Source organism: Trichoderma asperellum, chromosome 7, assembly GCF_020647865.1.
Source record: "Trichoderma asperellum chromosome 7, complete sequence".
Taxonomy (NCBI): Eukaryota; Fungi; Ascomycota; class Sordariomycetes; order Hypocreales; family Hypocreaceae; genus Trichoderma; species Trichoderma asperellum.
The window spans coordinates 117,634-137,290 of NC_089421.1; the positions used below are offsets into that span (position 1 = coordinate 117,634).

Here is a 19,657-nt window from a genome sequence, read left to right on the forward strand (position 1 = left end):
TAGCTGTATGCTGTAATTTCTAATAATGCATGTTGAAATCTTGCGCTACGTTATTAGCGAGCAATATAACTACAGGGACGGCTTAGTCAGTACCTAAGCAGGCTCTTTTGATGTTTACAATAGTGGAATTTATCTATTTACAGCTGGCATAGATGTAATTGTAAAATTTATTTAAGCAAGTACATACTAGTTAGTTAATTAATTATAGTAGGTAGCCACTATATTATAGGGGATAATTGCTATAATATAGCGGATAAGCGCCATAGTATAGTAGAGAAGCACTGTAATATAGTGATCAAGTGCCATAATATAGTGGATAAGCACTGTAAAATAACACTGTAGTTAAAAGTCTATAGGTGTTCTGAGAGATAGCATCTTACTACATACATGTACTTAATGGGTAGTCGCAAACATGTGACTCTAGACTGCACTGTTTGTGCATAAAATCGGAAACTCGTGAATGCTGAGCAAAGGGGCATACGGTGTCATATAATTCTGCATTTGGTGTATAGTTACATTATCTTGTGCTTAATTCCTTTTACGAATCATTTCGACTCTCACACCCTTTGATTCTATACTAGGCAATCCAATAAACGCATCTCGTACAGTGTCCACATCTCTTTCCCTGATTACGTCGTACAAGCGCATGTCGAAGCGCCTAATAATATAGGCAGAAACGAGATATAGCTCGGCGTATGCAAGACTAGTCAAAGATCGTCAGCTATACCAGTATAAGATTCACAAAACTCACTTCATTCCAATACAGCCTCGGTGGCCCTTTGAAAACGGCGCAAAATGGTGAAGCAATTTCTGGGTTCTCCGCGTATCGCCGAGCCAGCGTTCGGGATCAAACATAGTAGGGTTACTATATATGGAGGCATCGAGGAGATATTTCGAAGTATTCATACAAAAAGCAGTCTTGCGCAGGAGTTAGCCAATAACTACCTCACCTGACCTATATCCACAGAACCAGGTTAATAGTAGCCATAGCAATACTCACTCCAGGTTTGAGGCTCCATTGCTTATATTGCAGCGGCTCATCCGCGGTCAATAGAGAGCGATTTGGCACTAGTGCACTAACACGCAACGATTCTCTGATTGTGGCGGTCTGATGTGAATGTCAGTTACAAATTATCATTCAATAAAAAAAATTATGAAAAGTCAAACCAGATATGGTAGAGCCTCAAGCGTCAAATATGGTACCTCCATGTTAGCATTTGGTATGGCTGTGTCGAGTTCTTGTCGCAAATTAGCGAGAATGTGTGGATTTCTCAGTACATGGTAGATGAGTGTTGCTAAGGCTCTACTAGTCGTCTCGGAACCCGCTGTGATAAGAACTAGAGCTTCGTCTGCAAGTCTCTGAGTCTCTATTTCCTCCTCTGGAAGCCTGTCTAGTGCCTCTGTGAAGAGGTTTATCTGCGTTTGCCTAGTTGTCGAATTTGCTTTCGTATCGTTATGTGCGATTTTGATCAGTCGGCATGTTTCAAAGCATCTCTGCATGGTTAATCAGCATAAGCGTCTTAACAAATGGGAATAGGGTTATACATATTTGAATTCAAGAAAGACTTTCATATTCAGACTAGACCAAGCTAAAATACTTGGTGGAACCAGTTGAATGGCTGAATTAAAAAGCTTTCGAACCTGGAGCGTCTCAAAGCCTCCTCTCATCACCTTGATGAAATTATAACTCAAGTCATCGTTATCCATAAGATTCCAAGATTCGCCAAATGCTTTTGTCCTATTCAGCAGGTGATAATCTTTTGAGTAATAATTTACATTCAGTAGACTTACAATATTCTGTGATAATATCCAAGGTCAACGATGTCATTGCCACACTCATGTCAACTATTTCTCCTCTTTGTAGAAAGCTAGATAGTCTTTCACAAAGAATCCTAACCCTACTTTGGATTCTTTCTTCAAGTCTGAGGACTGCGGCTCTTGAAAAGAATGGATTCAATGAGCTCCGGCGGAGACGGTGTAGATCATGAGAAACAGCTGAAGCCATGGATCCAGGTGATCCATTGCCCGAGACGCTGCGTGCATACCGATGCCTTTTTGTTGATCCCCCGGCATAAATCTGGTTATAGAATTCTGGGTCGTGAATTTGAATTTCATCTGGATTAATACGTATAATAGGGCCGTATTCTTTATGAAGTTCGTCGATTTTGTTCCAGTACTGACCGCTAGGTGTCTTGAAAAGGTCATAGTAGGTTTCATACCAGCTAGTAATTGCGGCAAGCCTCGGACCGGGAATTCCGCACAAAGGGTGAAAATAAAGGCGATAGATAATGAATGAGACGACATATATAGCTGCAGCTAGCAAGCATATGCCAGACAAATTGATGGTTTTAAAACTCTCGAGGGATTGTGTCATCATTTTGTCAAATAGAGGGATCTGTCGAAGAAATCGTCGTGACAATTGCATTATCGCTATTCACTATAAGCTGAATCGACGAGTACGATGTTGCCATTATAATGGTGTGCCGCTTACGTGGAGAAAGTTAATTAAATTAGAGGCATCCGCCGGCGTAATATACGGACAGCTCATGAATAATAAGTGATTCAAGGTAAGCTGACAGTTACGCTGACTGTTGGGGTCATGATTCCAAATCTCGGAGCTATAGAAGATAGCATCTGCTACAGTGGCACATAGAAAGTAATTGGCCCCCAAGGTACCGATTATTGAAGCTAGCCATTTGGGATACTAGCGGAAGAGGATACTTATTACCGCTTTATTTCCGATATTGCTCGCTATAGTATAGCGCTTAGTGCACTATATTATAGTAAGTAGGTTGCTGTAATACAGCAAGCGACCACTGTATTATAGGGGCCTTTTTTTTTTTTTTTTCATCTAGCGGCGTAAGCACTAGTACTAAATAGTTAACCTAAAATAGCTTAAATTTTCAATTACCCAAGCAAGGGGTGTGAAGAAAAACGGGGAATTTGCAAACGATCGGCACACAATTCTCAACTTCGCGCACCAATTTGACACCAGTATCCAGTGTTTAGTTGGTCAAATAGTGCTCATACTTTCAATTTGTGTGTGTATTTCATTTTGCGGTCCCTGTTTTTCTTCGCACCGCTTGCCAAGGGAGCACTGTAGCTTAGATTTTTAATAATATAAGATAAGACTATTTACTTTATTCCTTATAATAAAATGCATAGCGTAACCAAATCTTATTTAGCCACAATTCCAATGTGGCAAGAGGCAATGGACAATCAAGACAATGCAAGTAAAAGTAGAAACTATAACATATATCCAAGCAGTATCAGAAAGACTTACAGATGCAGCTTAAGACAGCACAAATGATCGTGGTTAGGTTATTGTGCCAAACTCCTACAGAGAGTGGCTTGGTCTATCTCCGTCTGAGAATGGAGCCTTATAGATAATTCCGACCTCGTTTACTAGGTCAATCACACCGTGTTATAAAGAGGGAGAATGAGAGACAGGGCGAAGAGCTAACGCGTTCAAAGATTTACCAAGGACTGCTTCTTGGTTGCCGAATTTTCACTATCGATCTAGAACCCACGTCGAAAAACAATGAAACAGAATATGATGCGAATATCTGAAACATCTGGCCTGTGCTCTTCCCGTAGAAATACGTATCCAGAACGTTAAACATCACCGAATCAGAATTACGCTGCATACCTCTCAACAAAATTACCAATAGCAACTAAGATCCCGATGCTTCAAATAAAGAAGGTAGTGGAGATAATAGAAAAAGTAAGAATAGGGATCAATTGGGTACTGCTTGTACTTATTTTATGTCTACCCTATAAGCGACACTGCTGTTAACGATTTCCGCCTCTTGCGTTATGTTTTTAGACATCGTAAAGGTCACTGGCTGGAGTAAGAGAAATTGAATTAAGGGGGTATTGTAGAATAGAATCTAGGGCTGTTATGGCTGCTTTTTGAACTGTGTATGTGTTTCAAATGACGATGATTAGAGGCCTCTATACCGCCCATAATCTTGTCAAGGGTCTTAATAGCGTCTGTCGTCTTGATAATCCCTGCCTTTATGGGCTCATTCCTCTTCGCTCTCTCAACCGACCTTAGCACCGCAGACTTCAGTCGAGCAAAATACTCTTGTACTATGCAATTAGTGAAGATATTAACCGTTGGAAGACGAAACGTTGCTCGAAATAACGTGTCTGATATAATCTCATGTCAGCTCTTAGCACAGTGCTGCAATTGACTGGCCTCACCGGCGGCTGCTATTGTGTCTACCATCCGGTTTTATTAACCTGCAAATCCTCAGACGATTCTTGTACATATATATAAAGATAAGCCAATAGGACATATATCTAGCTATTTAATTACAGGGACCAGGGAGCCAGAATATCCCATTGGGAAACTCTACTTGATAACGTAAAAACTTAGAGTGGTAGCGCTAGCCTCAGAACCAGTTCGTTCGCTTCTACATCAGGATTCTTGGTTTTGAAGAGACATAAGCCTGATTACAGATTCATAAGACAACCCTTGCAATGTTAATGGCTTTGCAGTGGCTAGTGGCGGCCGCGTAGAATGGTCGTTGGCGCATGGACGCATTTCACACCAAGGAATAACCCCTAGCTGGTATCAACCTACTGGATATCTTCAAAAGCCTAGGACTTGTTGATTTTAAGAGGTCAAATGCTCACCAACTTGCGTATTCTTCAAGCTCCCCGCGCTAGCAGGGTATTCTTCGCGCAACCTAAAAAGATACGGTGCTTTGGGATTGAGCATAGCGCTAAATGAATTGGCCAGGCGCCTCGGACGTCCCCCCCCCCAAATACAAAAGCAATAGGTACTATGTGTGTTTATAATATTTCCATGGAAGCAAGTATTTGAGTGGTCGCTATTATTAAAGATACGAAGCCATTAATGCACCTTTTTTACGTTAGCTTACAGCGGACAGCAGAGCGCTACTAAGGACCTAACAAAATCACTAAGTTAGCGCTCCCGAGCAATCGATACATGGCAGAGCAGTAATCAACTTACATACCTAAGTAAATAATCGCAAGTGTAAATGATCGCTCAGTCAGAGAGACCAGGTTCCATAGAGTAGCTTAAAGTCTAGAATGCGATTAGACCTTTACCATATTTATTTTCTTTCAACTAATAATCCTTACAACGCCGTCTAGCACTCGAGAATAGTTTTGCAATAGGACACTCGAGACTGCTTAGTTTGCTCAAAGAGTGTCGACTTTCAGATATGTAGCCTGTTTACTAAAGATAATAGCTGCTAATAACGAGGCTGCCTTACGCAGGGATGCTGATGAACTACTCCCCCAACCTGTTCCCGATCCCATAAATCTTTGTAGGCGTTTTTCAGATCTGGTGATTCGAAAATGTACGGCAGTGGCGGTTTTGATATCTCTCGATTCAATAACGTGACTGACTTCTTCAAACTGTTCCCGACCTCTTCCTAATGGCACCGAATCGCGGCTGATCACAGGACAGTGTTGATAAAAGTGGAAGCCCTCCAATCTGTCTTTAACATAAGCTAAGAATTTGATGAATTGGATTTTGCCGCTTGAGGTCAATGACTTAAAACTCTTCTTGCAGGTACTCTAGCCGCCACTTATCTTCACCTTTGTGAAACTAAGCCCACCTGAAGAGGCAATTTTGGCAGTAGTTCCCATTTATCGTCTTGCTTGCTTATAGCTGCTAATGTGACGAGTTCCCAGACTTGTGAAGGGACTGGTGATCAAGAATAATTTAAGTTGCATACTATAACGGTGCTACAAATGAATTGCAGGAGGTATGGAAGCGTTGATTAAAACCTAAGCGGCTGTTTAGCATACGTCTTGCATTAGATGTTGTATAACCTAATTAACTATATAATTGAGAGACGGAGGGCAGTAGAAATGCAGATTGCGTGGTAATATTATAGAATTTGATCTATATCAAGCAACCCTGATTAAGTTTTACACAAGTCTAGAATTTTTAATTAAGAGAGTAGTAGTAGATCTAATAAAGGGTATATGGGCTAAAAGAAGTCCCATGAAGTAACCACTTATTAGAACAATACAGACAGTGTGGGCTAAGATATAGCCATTAGCTCAAGTGACTTCTGTTATACTTACTAATATAAGACAATGGAAATAAAGTCGCGATTAAACCATAAGTTATATATGAGTTCTTAAATCCATATAATTGTGTTGCTTTTGTTTGAAAATGAACAAAAAAAAAAAAAAGGGACAGAAAGAAAGAAAGAAAACAAGAGGAGAAGAAAGGAAGAGGAAATTACAAAGTGCTGCTGTAAGATTTGTGAGGTGCCAAATGGGGCTATAGGTATATATCTAAGCTGGCTAGGGCGCTATGTAAAAAATAAAGTATCAATTCTTCAAGCCATGTTAGCCTAGTGATTCTTTTTGCTTTCTACGTCTATTCACGGAAGGTTATCACAATAAATGATGTCAATGGAATACGGTATTTGTAGCAAAGCTCAAGAGACACTTTGAGAGCAACGGGTTACAAGGAGTTGAGTAAGAAACATAAGATTTAGCAGCGACTTAATTGCCCTGAAACAGGATGGGGCAGGCGCGGGGTTCTTGTTCATAGCAGTGCCCGCCTCGTAACTAATTGGGCGAACCAGGTTGCGTCAGCCCCATGGCTAGTATGCATTGCGAGCCACATGGAAGCTTGGTAAATGCTGTCCCGGAAGCTTTTGCTACTGTGTCTGAATTCTATGGTGAAGTACATAAGTTTATTCTCTCCGGTTTTAAGGGATATACTTCGTTAGGCTGTGGCAAATGTGGAATTTTAATTGCCGCTTGGGGCAGTAAAGGTCAGCACGATCGGGACACAGAGCCTCTATGATTCGCCAACCCTTGGAACGTGGTACAGGAGATATGTGTAGAGGGGGAGGAATGGGGTTTGGGCTTGAGAGTCGCTGACAACTCTGGCCATATTCACCGATGGACTATGCCTTTGCCTTTAAAGGACCGCTCTCCTGCGGCTGGGAGGATTAATCTAAGCGGTTTTAAACAGATTAAAAGACGTGGACGGTATGGAGTAAACTAGCTGTTAATCACGATGGCTAGACTTGGCCGACTCAAGACTAAGCTACTTAGGAATCGTCGGAATCGCCAGAATCGCCGCCGAGAAAAATTAACAAAGAACTAGGTAGTTCGACAAAGAGTAAGCAAGGCTCTCAACCAGAAACCTAGAAACCAAAAACCTAGAGCCAAAACGGTCTGGGATAAAGGCAATTCAGGTATATACAGAATGCATAGTCAAGGCTGACAGTATTGACAGCTTCTAAATTTCATAAGCGGGGCTATAATATTACACTCATGAAGGCGAGGAACATTGGACCATGCCACTTATGGTAATCCGGCGTGCTAATACTACCTACTACCAATAACATAGTCAAAGATGTTCCTTTTTGTCCGACAGAACGGCTCCCAATGGACACACTCTCCAGTCAGCCAAGCTTATCCCCCGCCCCTGCCCCTTATATATATAGAGAGAGAGATGTAGACTTGCTTAGTTCTGCTGAAAGAGCCTCAACCGATCCTAGCAATTGCATTCGCAGTGGAGAATTGATCGTGATTATGGTTCAGGTGGCTAAAACTGGTAGACACAAGACCGTCTTTTAAATTGTCCTTGCGTGCCAACATCCAATTTGATCAAAACTGTAAAGACAGAAGATTAGGTCTGTGACCATTTTGAAAATAAAGCTAAACCAGCAACTGATTTTTCTTTCTGTAACTCTATTAAAGAATCATTTGCTATTCGAACAGATATTAATTCTCAATCAACTCTCATAATTGCTCTGCTTCCACCCCAGGACTTGGCTTCGATCATACGCTCCTGGCGAAATCGCTCGATTGCTTCTTGTCATTGTAACTTTCGTCTCCTTTAAAATGTGTTTAGAGCTTTCCCCATCTCCATCTGTATCTCCCAGCTGCTGAAACGTATCCATGTTGATATCCGCACGCCTATCTTGATGTCCACTCCTTGAAGACATGAATTTATTGGCCGAAGAGGAACCCGAAGTGCCACCACTGGAAGTGCCGCCGAAGATGGGGAGAGAGAGGAGAGGGCGAAGAGCATGCAGCGAGCCTGCGATGATGCCAATGCCCTCTTCGATAATGGACCAAAGGCCGATCTTGCCGGTGCCGAACATGAATTCTGTGGGGTTGCTGTAGAGAGTTAGATAGCGAAGTCGGACGATTGTCGCGCAGCTTGCACTGGTAAAGGGTTAGCTAGCTCGTATAACCAGGTTTCCAGTAGTAGTGGCAAAACGGTATAAGTGGGGCTATTTTCTGTCAGGGGGAGCACATACAAAGCACCCATGCCAAGAATTATAGCCACTGAGAACTTGACCCTGCTCTTCATCTGAATATTCCACAACAAGGCCGCAGGCAAAACTGCCAAAGTCCAATCTGTTATAATCTCGATAGCAGAAAAGAAGAAGCTAACATCGCTATTCAACTCGAGATTACATGAACCGGTAGTAGTTTCGCCCCATAGAGTAGTGATGGGATGGCAAATATTGGAAATGCCGACTATGAAGACGATGGCGGAAACAGCCGTGGCGATTATGACGGCCCAAATAGTCCACTTATAACGACGGCGGGCATCGGCAATCCGGTAAAGAGTTATGGCGATGCTGCTCTTGATGAAGACAGTGCTAGAGGAGTAGAAGTACTCGGCGATGAAAAAGTTCTTTGCCAAGGATCAGTCTCACTTTATTCAAGTGGCTATCGAAGAGGGAGTACACACCTTGGTCCCGTGCATTCTATCACTCGCAGACAGATTGACAGCAAGCTGACCAGATCCGAGATAGCAGCAGACAATGCATAGGGAAGCTGTCACTGTGAAGAGAAGCTGCGAAGCATTAGAAATTTTGCGGGGGTTATTTAGAAGAGGATAATCTGTGCTAGTTGTGCACGTACGAGGCCTATAAACATTAATATATCGTCCCAGCCCGAGGCATTTCTCCAAAACCGCACTGATATCCTGAGGATGAAGGTGAGCCAAGTTAGGACAAGCAGCACTATCGAAGCATAGAGAAGCTGGACGCCGTCCCCCGCCGGCTGGACCATGATGGCAGACGAGCTGAGTCTTCTAGCTGAGGTAGATGAAGAGAAGATGGATAAAAAGAAGAGTTGAAGAGTTGAAAAGTTGCGGAGGAGAAAAAGAGTTGTAAAGTATAGAACGACTTCTCATCTTCAGACTAAAAGGATCGGCGTGGATGAGACCGTAGTGAAAATAAAACGGCGCTTGTCATTTCTTGTTTTCAGCCCAAGCAAGGGGTGAGAAAAAACTGCCGCTGGTCACAGACAGTATACATTATGGCGGCAGACCGGCGGTGATTTCTTTCTAGTTTCCTTTAACCCATGCCGCAGAAGAAAAATAGTGACACGCAAGTCCACTTTGGTATATAAATTGGGTTTAAAGGTGCCACTCTTTTCCTTCTACCACCCGTCACGGCATGCCAAGCTTAGTGTTCATTACTCGAGTACCCCCCTGCACTGTTTTTCTATTGCTGCATGCAAAGCTTGAGGTTCATTACTCGAGTCCCCCTGCATCATGCCACCGGGATGCAACCCTTAATAAGAGAGTGGCCTGTGGGCACAATTCTGCGGTGGAAAAAAAAATGGAAGAAAGTTTAGCGACGGGCAATCCACTTTTGTGCGTAAATTGGGCAGCATACCCCGTAATCATGTCGCTCTTTTTCTTCACACTACCTGACAATTGCCGGACACCGCGCACCAGTCCTCTGTATCCTATGGATGCGTGTGGGGTACAGGCCAAGCTAAGCTTGTTTCACCACCACATCCCAGGCAAAGGGGGGTTATAACGGTTTTCCCCCCTGTTCATGCAGCGGACAAGGAACACCGCCAGTCTGTCACTATAAATCTGTATGTGATAGGCGGCTGTGACTTCTTCCCCCCTGGTTTGTCTTCCTTCCACGATCTCAATCCTCCGACCATTCATCAATCACATTTTCCTGTCCTCCTCTTGTCTCATTGCCTCCACCATTTCTAGAGATCTTATCTTATCTCAACACCATGTCTGAATTTATCATCAAGGACGAGGATTTGAGCAGCCTCAAAGGCAAAGTTGTTGTCCTCACAGGTACGGCCGATTCACCTCTTTGTGCTGTGATCCTGCTGTAATCATGCTTGGCTCGGGCTGACCAACCTATGTCCTATAGGCGGCTCTTCAGGTATTGGCCTGGCTACAGTCAAACTGTTGCTCTCACTGGGAGCATCAGTGGTCAGCGGCGATATCAATCCGCCAGCGGCCTCTGAGTCGACAGAAACGCCTGCCTTTCTATTTGTGAAGACGAATGTGGCCAGTTGGGATGATCTGACTGCACTATTCAAGAAAACGAAGCAGCATTTTGGTCGCATCGATTGCGTCTTCGCCAATGCCGGTATCGGTCCCCGTGCCAACTACTTGGCCCTTGAGACAGATGACCAGGGTAATCTAAAGGAACCATCACACGAACTCATGGAAGTTGGTTTGAGAGGCCTTATCAACACAACTTCTCTAGCTGTTCACTACATCAAGGACCAACCTGAAGGGGGTAGCATTGTTCTTATGGGATCTAGCACCGGGTTACAGCCCCTTCGAGCTGTCGATTACTGTGAGTGGGAAGCAAAGCACTTGGCCGTTGGTAGAAGTTGGCTATACTAACCGAATCATGTAGCCGCGGCCAAACATGGCGTCCTCGGTTTCGGCAGAGGTTTTGCACGGATCGCAGATGTTGCCGGGCTTCCCATTCGCATCAATACTCTGATGCCATCATGGACAACGAGCAACGTCCTCCCAGATTTGGAGGGCCTCATGAGAGGGATCTCACATGTGCCGCAACCCGCTTTGGTGGTTGCACGCGCTGCTGCCTATCTAATGGCCGATGCCTCCAGGCAGGGCGATGTGATATATGTCGCTGATGGGAAGTACAAGGAAATCGAAAAGACCGTGCTCTTTCCTGCGTACGAAACCATTAAAGGAGAGGGAAACCCCACCGATGACGAAGTTCTAAAGCGTCTTCTAGAATTGCCTGCCAACTAATCTGAAAGGATTTGGTAAGTTGCTTAAAAGAACTGGAGCTTTTTTAAATAGACCGTTTAGCAAGCAAGCTGGCATTTTCTGTTCGATACTACCAAATATTGTAAATAATGCGCTTAAGTTGATTAATACAATCTCTAGAGGCAGTTTTTTGGATCTTGACGGCTTTAGTTGGGCAAAGCCATCAGTCAGTTATTTTTAAGTTGCGCAATTGTATATTTCAGGATAAAAGGCTTGCATTCAAGTGGAATAATTATATCGGGTAAAAGTTATGTGGAATATGGCATGATTTTGTAAGCGTTGCACAAATGCTCTAATATCAGAGCTCCTGCGTAACGAAGAAAGCAGCAGCAATTGCTCACTGCTGTGGCAATGCAATTAGTTACACGAAAGGAAGGATGCTGTTATAATGTGGGTGTTGGTTGATATAGAGAGCAAACGAGAGTCATTTAGCCATTCTGCTTTATACGCTCACGTCCGATAATATGCCCAATTGTACTGCTGCTGAGTATGAGTATTGCTATTCTCCTTTGTGGCTAAATACTGAGCTTAACAGGTAGAATGTAGGACTACCTAGTATTATCACGGTGGTTAGCTTCGAAAACAGCCGTTATTATAAATTGGGCGTTAATTAGTGGCTGGAGCTACGCGACTAAGCCTGCATACTAACTTGAGGCATTAATACATGTGGCTGGCGCATTGACGCCAATCTGGAAAATGAATACCGCCTAGGCTGAGGTAGCTCCAACTTGAACCCTACCTATATATAATCTACAACCATTAAAAAAGCTGCCTCTAGTAAATAAGGTGACCAGCAGTCAAAGTCGCCTTTTTCGTTCATCAATTGGTACCACCTCTGGCATCCTGTACCCTATCGCCTATCAATGAGCTCTATACGGGAGTCCAAATAAAATCGTAAGATGCCACTGTATGCTAGCAGTCGAGACCCATATTTTCTGCTGCAAACCGACTGGGATCTACATCAATATTCTCTGTTTACGGGTAAAATAAAATCGCTTGGGTATCCCGGCGCTTGCTCGTTTTTGTGAACGAGGCAAGCAAGGATCTCAATCAAGATCAAAACGAGGTATTTGTCTGTCCACCAGTTGCCTGACTAATTATTCGCATGATATAAACATAGGTTTGTCTCTACTGTATTAATTCCCCTGCCTTTGTACTTCCCAGCACCACTGTCGCTAGTCAAGCGTCAAATGCTGCATGTCAAGCGGCCTGCACGACGACTCTGCCTGTCACCCTGGTGCCTGCCTCTATGCAACTTGCTATACGTAGTCGACATGTGCTTCATTATCTGCTATGGCAAAAGGCATCCTAGATAGGTACATGTAGTAATATAAACTCCAGCTAGGTGGTAGTTAAGTCTGATCAGATCTGTCGTCACACGTTTAATACTGGGCCAAATTATACCAATGATTCGTAAATCTTGTTTCGGCTTCTCTTTTAAAAAGACCGATTTTAATGTAGCCTCTTTTCAGCTTCAACATCACATCTACATTTTCTAGGCGATTATAGCTGTGAGCCAACGGTATGAAAGAGAAAACGGAGATGGAGGGGTTTTTTCTTCTTCTTTTAAACTGAACAATTGAACGGAAATGGAGCCCAATATCTCGGTTTTCATTTCATTGGAATTGACTGTATGAGTTATCTGCAATAAACATGATAAAGCAGAGGGAAAGGGTACAAGGTTGTTCAAACGTTCAATAAAGAAGCTGAAATATATGTTTCAGAAAGTGTCTAGGGCTATCAATTTCCCAAATTAAATTGATGATTCTTTCTACGTGTTATATTAAGCCACTTTCAATTTTGGCATTTCAGTTGTAATAGAACAATCTTTCGTTGAAAGTTTTCGTCAGCAAGGATGATCTTGGGGTTGAGCCTTTAATGATAGATCTTACCGCTATATGACTTGCGTCTGTTTCGCGCTATACTTGTTTGGTGGTGGGAGAGCTGGCCACCTGCCTAGAGGGTAAGAATCTTCTTCTCTTGCCTGGAGATCCCTCCATTCCCCTTGTCATAGATACAAGGGATTTGCTATTAAGATTGGGTATTTCGGGCATAACGTCTGGTGGCATTATGCATAAAAAGAGTCTTCTTTTGGCATATCGGCCCGCAGAATGTTACAAATGTGCAAGATTGTCTGGGGAAGCAATAGATTTATCGTTTTTATATAAAATCTCCACTTTTTAGAGTCTGTCTGACATGCACAAGGCGCCTGCAGTGTTTTCAAACGCATTGCTGGATGCATTGCATTTACCTTACGTAGGTAGTTAACTCTCCATTTAGAAAGGCCCACATAGCCGTTGAATCAGTTTGCTCGTATGTACGAATACAGAGTATTCATATGTAGCTTATTTTGCAGCAAATCTGCTTCTTCGTCTCAAAGCTCCTCCGTAGAAATAGAGCACGAATATCCCGATCACACCCGCACAGCTCAATCCAGCTAACAAGCTGACCCCTTTCCCGACACCCAGATTTATAAATAGTGGCCGCGAAAAATGAATTGCGCCACAAGCGACGCTGCTCCGCACAAAGTCATTTGCTGCAAATAAACTGGCGCTATACCTGGGATAAGCAAGCGCAATATAAATGAAGACGACCTGAAAGATGATAAATATGCCAATGACAACGATTGTTATACCGATAGTCGGAACGATCCACGGTATTTCTGGGCTGGAGTTTCCTGTCCAGCCAAACATAAATAGGCCCATGGGGACAAGAAAGCTAGCAGGAAGACCGCAGACAAGACGACGCTCTGGCTCACCCAACCCCTGTGTTTTAACTTCGGGTTCAAAGACGAACCATAGATACCCGACATAGCAAAATATTGCAATGGAAACACCAACACTAACAGAGAGGAAAATAAGACCGACCTGACCAGCATTCATTCCATAACCATTAGTCGGAGACGCGAGACCAGGGAGGCCCGTAGCATAGACGAACGGAAACACTTCAAAAAAGGAGTAAAAAATTCCGTACATAAGGCCAATGTATAAGCTGGTGAAGAGAACCGACGGGTCGAACAGATTAATTTGAAGGGGCCTCCACAGGCTCTGCACGATGATTTCGCTGACAGTGAGAGCAGCTTGTTCGGTTTCTGATTCGGAATGTAAGTTGTTACTTTTGACCAATCTACGGAGACGCCTAGCACGCCGGAGTAGAATCGTTGCCGTAGATGTCTCTGGCAGACAAAAGAACATGAGTACAAAGACAGGGCTGGCAAGCCAGAGAATCTCCCACAATGACCAGTGCCAATTTGTAGCCGGGACTGAGAAGCCTGAGATGATAGGACCGAGTGCTGGGCCAGCAGTCGCGAATGCAGCCCAGCCAGTCAGTGCATATGGCAGCTTGATGAGGTTATAGATATCACCAAGGCTTGCGCCCCCAGTCGCTAAACATGGAGAGCCAAAGAATCCCTGTAGAAAACGCAAAACAATCAATGCCGGGAAGTTATTGACGACAGCGGTACCAGCTGAGATTGCAACAAAGATGCCAAAACTGATTATATATGGTGGATTACGGCCAATGACTGGAATCTCAGAGAGAGGGGAAAGGATTAGTGGCCCGATGCCATACCCAAGAACATAGAGAGAAAGGCCCATTGATGCAACCTCTGGCGTGACCCCGAATTGATGTTCAATAAATGGCTGAGACGGTGTTATGATAGCGGACCCAATATACACAGAGAGTGTATAGAGATAAATTTGGAGCATAACAAAGAGTTTCTTCCGGGACGACCAATTTTGTGGATTTTCATCATCATCAGTTGCGTACCAGTCAACCAGAATAGTTCCATTCTCTAGTTTCCTAGGCTGGATCGTGGAATGTTGCGCTCTCGCGTTTGCTTGCAATGCTGCATCCGTATATGCTTTTTCTAGGGTGGCGTACGATTCAACATGCGACATCCGAGGCCGAGAAACAATTTTGGATAGCGCCTCGCTGTCAAGATCAAGCATGCTTTCTTCTTCTGTCGAAAGTGACCTTGTTTCTTCAGATGCCGCCACGACCGGGGGACTTTGCTCATTATTTCTGAGATCCTCTTGGGAATGATTGACGGTCCTTGAACTTGGAGGCGGTGTTGATTCTCTGCGGCCGTCATTCATATACAGCTCTCGATAATGAAATTCTGCCTTTTCATCAGGATATTTTAGAAGCTTGCGCTTCGTTATCCATCGTACTAATACACCAAAGGCCGAATCGCGAATCAGAGCAGCCATTGTGTGCAGTGCAGTACCAAATTTGCAAGTTTTACTGGTTTCTTTATTCTAAGCTGTAAATGGGCGTAATGACTTTTTAAGAATAAATTCAATTCAATCTATTGGAAATCTTTAATGAATATGATTGGGCAGACTAAATTTGACTTTGCTCTCTAGCTCTCAGCTCGGGCGGCGGCACATGTAAAGTTGGATTCTTTCAAAATATAGACCAATAAGACCTTTGGAGATAGTCATGTAAGCTGTCAGCTAGGCATAACGACGAAATGGCCCAATGCGGCGTAATGAATCGCAAGTGGCTTCTTTCTTTGAAATGTAGCCCCGCATATTGTTTTCTTACTGGGAGGTATGAGTAGAGCTCCCAGGAATGTGCACCCAATAAGAGTTGTTTCTGTAAACGAGGAGCTACGAATAGAGCTGGTTATCCTTAGATAAGTCATTAATACAACAATATTATTTGTTAAAACATTTCCAGCTAGTTAAAAGACAGCTCAAATTTCTCTGCTCGGAAGAGATCCAATGTTCACCTAGTGACATAGGACACAGCACCTTTGCTTAACATCATTCATCATACTGGTTCTCACGACTCGCCGTATCGTTGCTTGCATTTTCTCACCACCCTTCCCTCAATGTATTTAATCCCACATATCATAGAGTAGTTCGTAGTATCCTCATATTTAAGGCTCCATCTTTTACACAGCGTGATTTCCAATCCCGTGGATAGTCTATATCTCAGCAATACAAGTTCATACTTGTATATTGAATTGCAAGTATTTGTAGAGAATGTGTAATTATGAACGAAGCATAGAGTAGAAGCATATAGTAGAAGCACAGCGTAGAGTGGATGGGCGAGAATAAGTGGCCAGGCTGTGGCAATACAAAGAAGGCTGCGACATCTTTTGAAACGAGCTGCGCGCTTCTGTTGCTAGAACTAAAGAAGAGTAGGTGACACTAGCGAGGCTGATAAAACAGAGATTGAAGACCGCGTTGCTGGTGCCGGAAACGGTGACCTTACTACTAGGGAGCTAAGAATTAAGCCATAGCTAATGAAAAGCAGACTAAATCCAAACTTTTTTATGCTAATTTTCGTCGTTTAGGTGTGCATTCATTTAGGGTTGGTAAAGACGGATAGAGTTGATGGTTAGAGTAAATTTTTTTCTCCCTAAAAAAAAGCTATCTGAATAATTAGTGTATAGGGGCTTACAGATCCGCATTGAACAAAGGTAGTTGTACAAGTCCATTCCGAGGCTCTATGGACATTACGAAGTGAAGTAACAATGATGGATGCAATAAGAGCTAGATATAGCAAAAGTTATACAATGGGGATGAAGCACCGTAGATCAAGCATCATGGCGAAGATTGCTGTTGTCTTTTAGGTTTATATATCTCTAGTTAAGATGATATAGTCTAATAGATGGCTAAATTCTAGAGCAGCATTGGAGATATATTGATGGCAATTATAAATGTTATAACAGTTCAATCATAGGCAAAAAAAAAAAAAAAAAAAAAAAAAAAAAAATTAACAACCGTTAAATTGGGGCAAATATTAAATTTACTTGTATTCTAATATGAGTATGTACAAAAATAATTGTATGAAGCCCTGTATCGAAGAATTCAAGTTGTCCTTTTATTCCAATTCCTTAATTATAAATCTTGATAGAGTTAAACAACCAGTAAGAATTTTTAAACGCTTGGGGTTATTAGTAATATATTGATCGCACGTTTTTACTCCTGTAGAAGCTGCACAACCAGATTCCCAGGTGCCCTGGTCTATACCGTTGCCGCAGAAGTCTGTATTGATGATCTAGCAAATGTTAGTAATGAACCAAATTTGAAGGAATTATATCAAAAGAACTTGCAATTGTTAATTCTTTGAAATACTTCCCAACATTACAATTGCTACCGCTAAGAAACTGTGAAGCCGGGGTGCCCCATTTAGTAGGATCAGGGTTACCACTGGCAATGTCCGCTGGTATATCACTTCTCTTCCACCAGTACAATTTGAGAGCGTCATGCTCCAGCCATGTAGCATAAATGCCGCCTCCGGCCGCATTAAACGTGCTTCCGTAGGAGCCTTTGCTCATCGTATTACCACATCCATCACTGAAAAAGAAAATTTAGCAGCTTGAGCATGTTTCGAAGATGTAGTTGACTAACAAGTTTTGTCCATCCTCGCAAGCTTGGGATATCGTGCCCCCGTTATTGCAATTTGCTCTTTCATCTGTGCCACCAATGTTGGTGAAAGTACACTGACCGCAGGTGTGTAGAGAAACAATATTTTGAGTCTGCATGTTTATATTCTCAATGATGTCAATCTCACCGACAGGATTTTCGTTGAAGTTGTATGCCCAACTGAATGTATAAATTTAACAATTTTGCGCCTCAACACGGAGAAAATGCGAAAATGTATAACTTACAATGCCGGCCAGACACCACATGCAGTGCCTGGCATGTGGACAATATCTGCGATCATAATGCCTGTGCTCCAGGTATCCACAGACTCCAAACGTACACTATCTCGGCCATGGACGGTTGTGCTATTGCCAAGAAGCTGGGCCTTGTTGGTATAATCTACACCAAGATAGACTTGATTATTATCGGTGTTCACGATTCCAGAGGCTAATGCATCAGTCTTGCTCAGATAATTGACCGATCCGTCAGTTGGGTCGCCTGGATAAGTTGGGTAATAATAAGCAGCCTGTCCGTTCTAATTGTTAGTGGTATTGCCACTTTAGTAATATTTAGTACTTACATCTCGAAAATAAAATTTATCTAGAAAGTTGCTTGAGTCATATGTGGTTTGCAACGAGAACGCTTGGACCAGAGATCCTAACGTCATGAATGCAGCTGCTTGTCGAAACACAGACATGGTGAATAGGTATTAACAAGCAAAAAAATGGCATATATCGGTTAAGTTCAATTAATTGTTCGCAGCATAGCAAAATATATTCGTAGCCTTGTATCACGTCGCTTCCCAGTGCTATATATGTATACAGCATTTGTGGGTTGTCATCAATTTAGCTACTCCTAACGGTTTCCATTGAACCACTTCCATCTCAGGGGGAAGATATTGTCAGGACTAACATTGTGGGTCTCCAGGGATCTTTAGGCAGCATCATTTTAGCATAAGAAGAACGTTAAGCTTAGTGAGTTGCAGCATACCTGTTGTTTATCGGCAGGATTCGAGTCATGTGGAGTGTATTGGGGCGGTGACGAGGCTGTGTTGGTGAAAAAATGCACCATACCAGCCATATGGAATATAGGAAAATGGCACCTTCCTAATGCTAAGCTGTGGTGCGAGTGCCCAATACTGTATATGGTGCCAGGTTAGGTCATCCCAACTTTTGACAGATATGGACCAAGCCAGACGCTGTACTGTATGTAGCATAATCTCGTTACATTAGACTGCTACTAATGCACGTTGAAGGGTTAGCTCATAGGCTAGTATAACAGTTTCGTTAAAGAACCAACGTCCAGAGCCCTGACGCACGTTGTGCACGAACATGCGATACTTCGCTGAACACATGGTATACACGAACTTTGACTCTTGAGTTTTGATGGTAACTCTTATCACAACAGTATTTAACGCCTTTAACAAAAGTATAATGACCTTGGTCTGCAATTGAAGATGCTGGCTGCTGCTTTGGTTGAGCGAATCGAACCTAGTCTTGATTTCTCACTCTTACTTGGTTCTAGCCCCAACCTGATGCAGATATGCAATGTAAGAAGGATATGTAACAAAGATGACCAAGACGGCCCTTTTTTCGGCAGGTTGTCAGTTGTACCGTGGCTTCTACCGATGTAACAACAGCCCAAGGGTAGTCATGGTTCCAGCACAGCTATAAGCTCCCGTACGTTACACTCGATTCATGAAGTGTTTGACTGATTCACGAAGCTCAAGGGTTAGATATTCAAGGTATGATCTGTGTTATAAGTGAATCATTGCGAATTTAACGCTCTAACTGTTCTGGTCTGGCACTTATGCTTCTAGTTCTATCAACACAACCTTTGGCTTTTAAAATTCTTGCGTAGGCTGAATTTTTTTTCTTCTATTATTAGTTTCAACTGCAATTCTGTATTAATTATACCATATATTAAATGTTGTGAACAGTACTGCCTACTTCTTGGATGTAGAATATCTGGCGGATACCTAGTTCAGGCTTATTACGTTTCACGCGGTGGTAAGTATTGCTGACCCGCTCCCGAAACACGTCTTTCAATATCTCCGTATTTATTAGCGATCGGACGAATCATGTCTTGCTATCCTTCGGCACATCGGTGCTACAGGTAAGAAAATCAGCCACCCAAACGGACTGGAGGTTCTGCAGTCTTTGGTTGATGAGATAGCATCGAAGTTCAACTGGAAGAGCTGAAAGAACAACTCCCAGAGGGCATCTAATCTCTAGTAAGAAGC

At 42.9% G+C, this 19,657-nt stretch overlaps 5 protein-coding genes across 6 annotated transcripts; 1 reads left to right on the forward strand and 4 right to left on the reverse strand.

Annotated features, from left to right (window-relative positions):
• Window positions 1-479: 479 nt before the first annotated feature.
• TrAFT101_010796 (uncharacterized protein) lies at window positions 480-2,462 on the reverse strand. Of its 2 annotated transcripts, XM_024901030.2 has the most exons (6): window positions 1,792-2,462; window positions 1,546-1,730; window positions 1,168-1,494; window positions 1,001-1,108; window positions 752-918; window positions 480-703 (listed from the first exon to the last, which is right to left on the reverse strand). In XM_024901030.2, the coding sequence occupies exons 1-6, from the start codon at window positions 2,423-2,425 to the stop codon at window positions 529-531; spliced, it is 1,596 nt and encodes a 531-aa protein (XP_024756740.2). In that variant the 5' UTR covers window positions 2,426-2,462; the 3' UTR covers window positions 480-528. The 2 variants fall into 2 exon arrangements, with proteins under 2 accessions (XP_024756740.2, XP_065985199.1); XM_066129069.1 differs by having other exon boundaries at window positions 480-918.
• A 5,138-nt stretch (window positions 2,463-7,600) lies between these two features.
• TrAFT101_010797 (uncharacterized protein) lies at window positions 7,601-9,078 on the reverse strand. Its single transcript, XM_024911058.2, has 4 exons — window positions 8,890-9,078; window positions 8,717-8,821; window positions 8,277-8,659; window positions 7,601-8,181 (listed from the first exon to the last, which is right to left on the reverse strand). The coding sequence occupies exons 1-4, from the start codon at window positions 9,037-9,039 to the stop codon at window positions 7,746-7,748; spliced, it is 1,074 nt and encodes a 357-aa protein (XP_024756741.1). The 5' UTR covers window positions 9,040-9,078; the 3' UTR covers window positions 7,601-7,745.
• A 771-nt stretch (window positions 9,079-9,849) lies between these two features.
• TrAFT101_010798 (uncharacterized protein) lies at window positions 9,850-11,278 on the forward strand. The gene is made up of 3 exons (XM_024910752.2): window positions 9,850-10,075; window positions 10,155-10,589; window positions 10,653-11,278. Exons 1-3 carry the CDS (start codon window positions 10,009-10,011, stop codon window positions 11,015-11,017), a joined length of 867 nt encoding a protein of 288 aa, XP_024756742.1. The 5' UTR covers window positions 9,850-10,008; the 3' UTR covers window positions 11,018-11,278.
• A 2,102-nt stretch (window positions 11,279-13,380) lies between these two features.
• On the reverse strand, window positions 13,381-15,246 carry TrAFT101_010799 (uncharacterized protein; the record flags this gene model as incomplete). The annotated part of the gene is made up of 1 exon (XM_024906985.1): window positions 13,381-15,246. One exon carries the CDS (start codon window positions 15,244-15,246, stop codon window positions 13,381-13,383), a length of 1,866 nt encoding a protein of 621 aa, XP_024756743.1.
• Window positions 15,247-16,781: 1,535 nt separating this feature from the next.
• TrAFT101_010800 (uncharacterized protein) lies at window positions 16,782-18,211 on the reverse strand. Its single transcript, XM_024902759.2, has 5 exons — window positions 17,996-18,211; window positions 17,661-17,941; window positions 17,401-17,595; window positions 17,103-17,346; window positions 16,782-17,047 (listed from the first exon to the last, which is right to left on the reverse strand). The coding sequence occupies exons 1-5, from the start codon at window positions 18,110-18,112 to the stop codon at window positions 16,871-16,873; spliced, it is 1,014 nt and encodes a 337-aa protein (XP_024756744.2). The 5' UTR covers window positions 18,113-18,211; the 3' UTR covers window positions 16,782-16,870.
• Window positions 18,212-19,657: the final 1,446 nt, after the last annotated feature.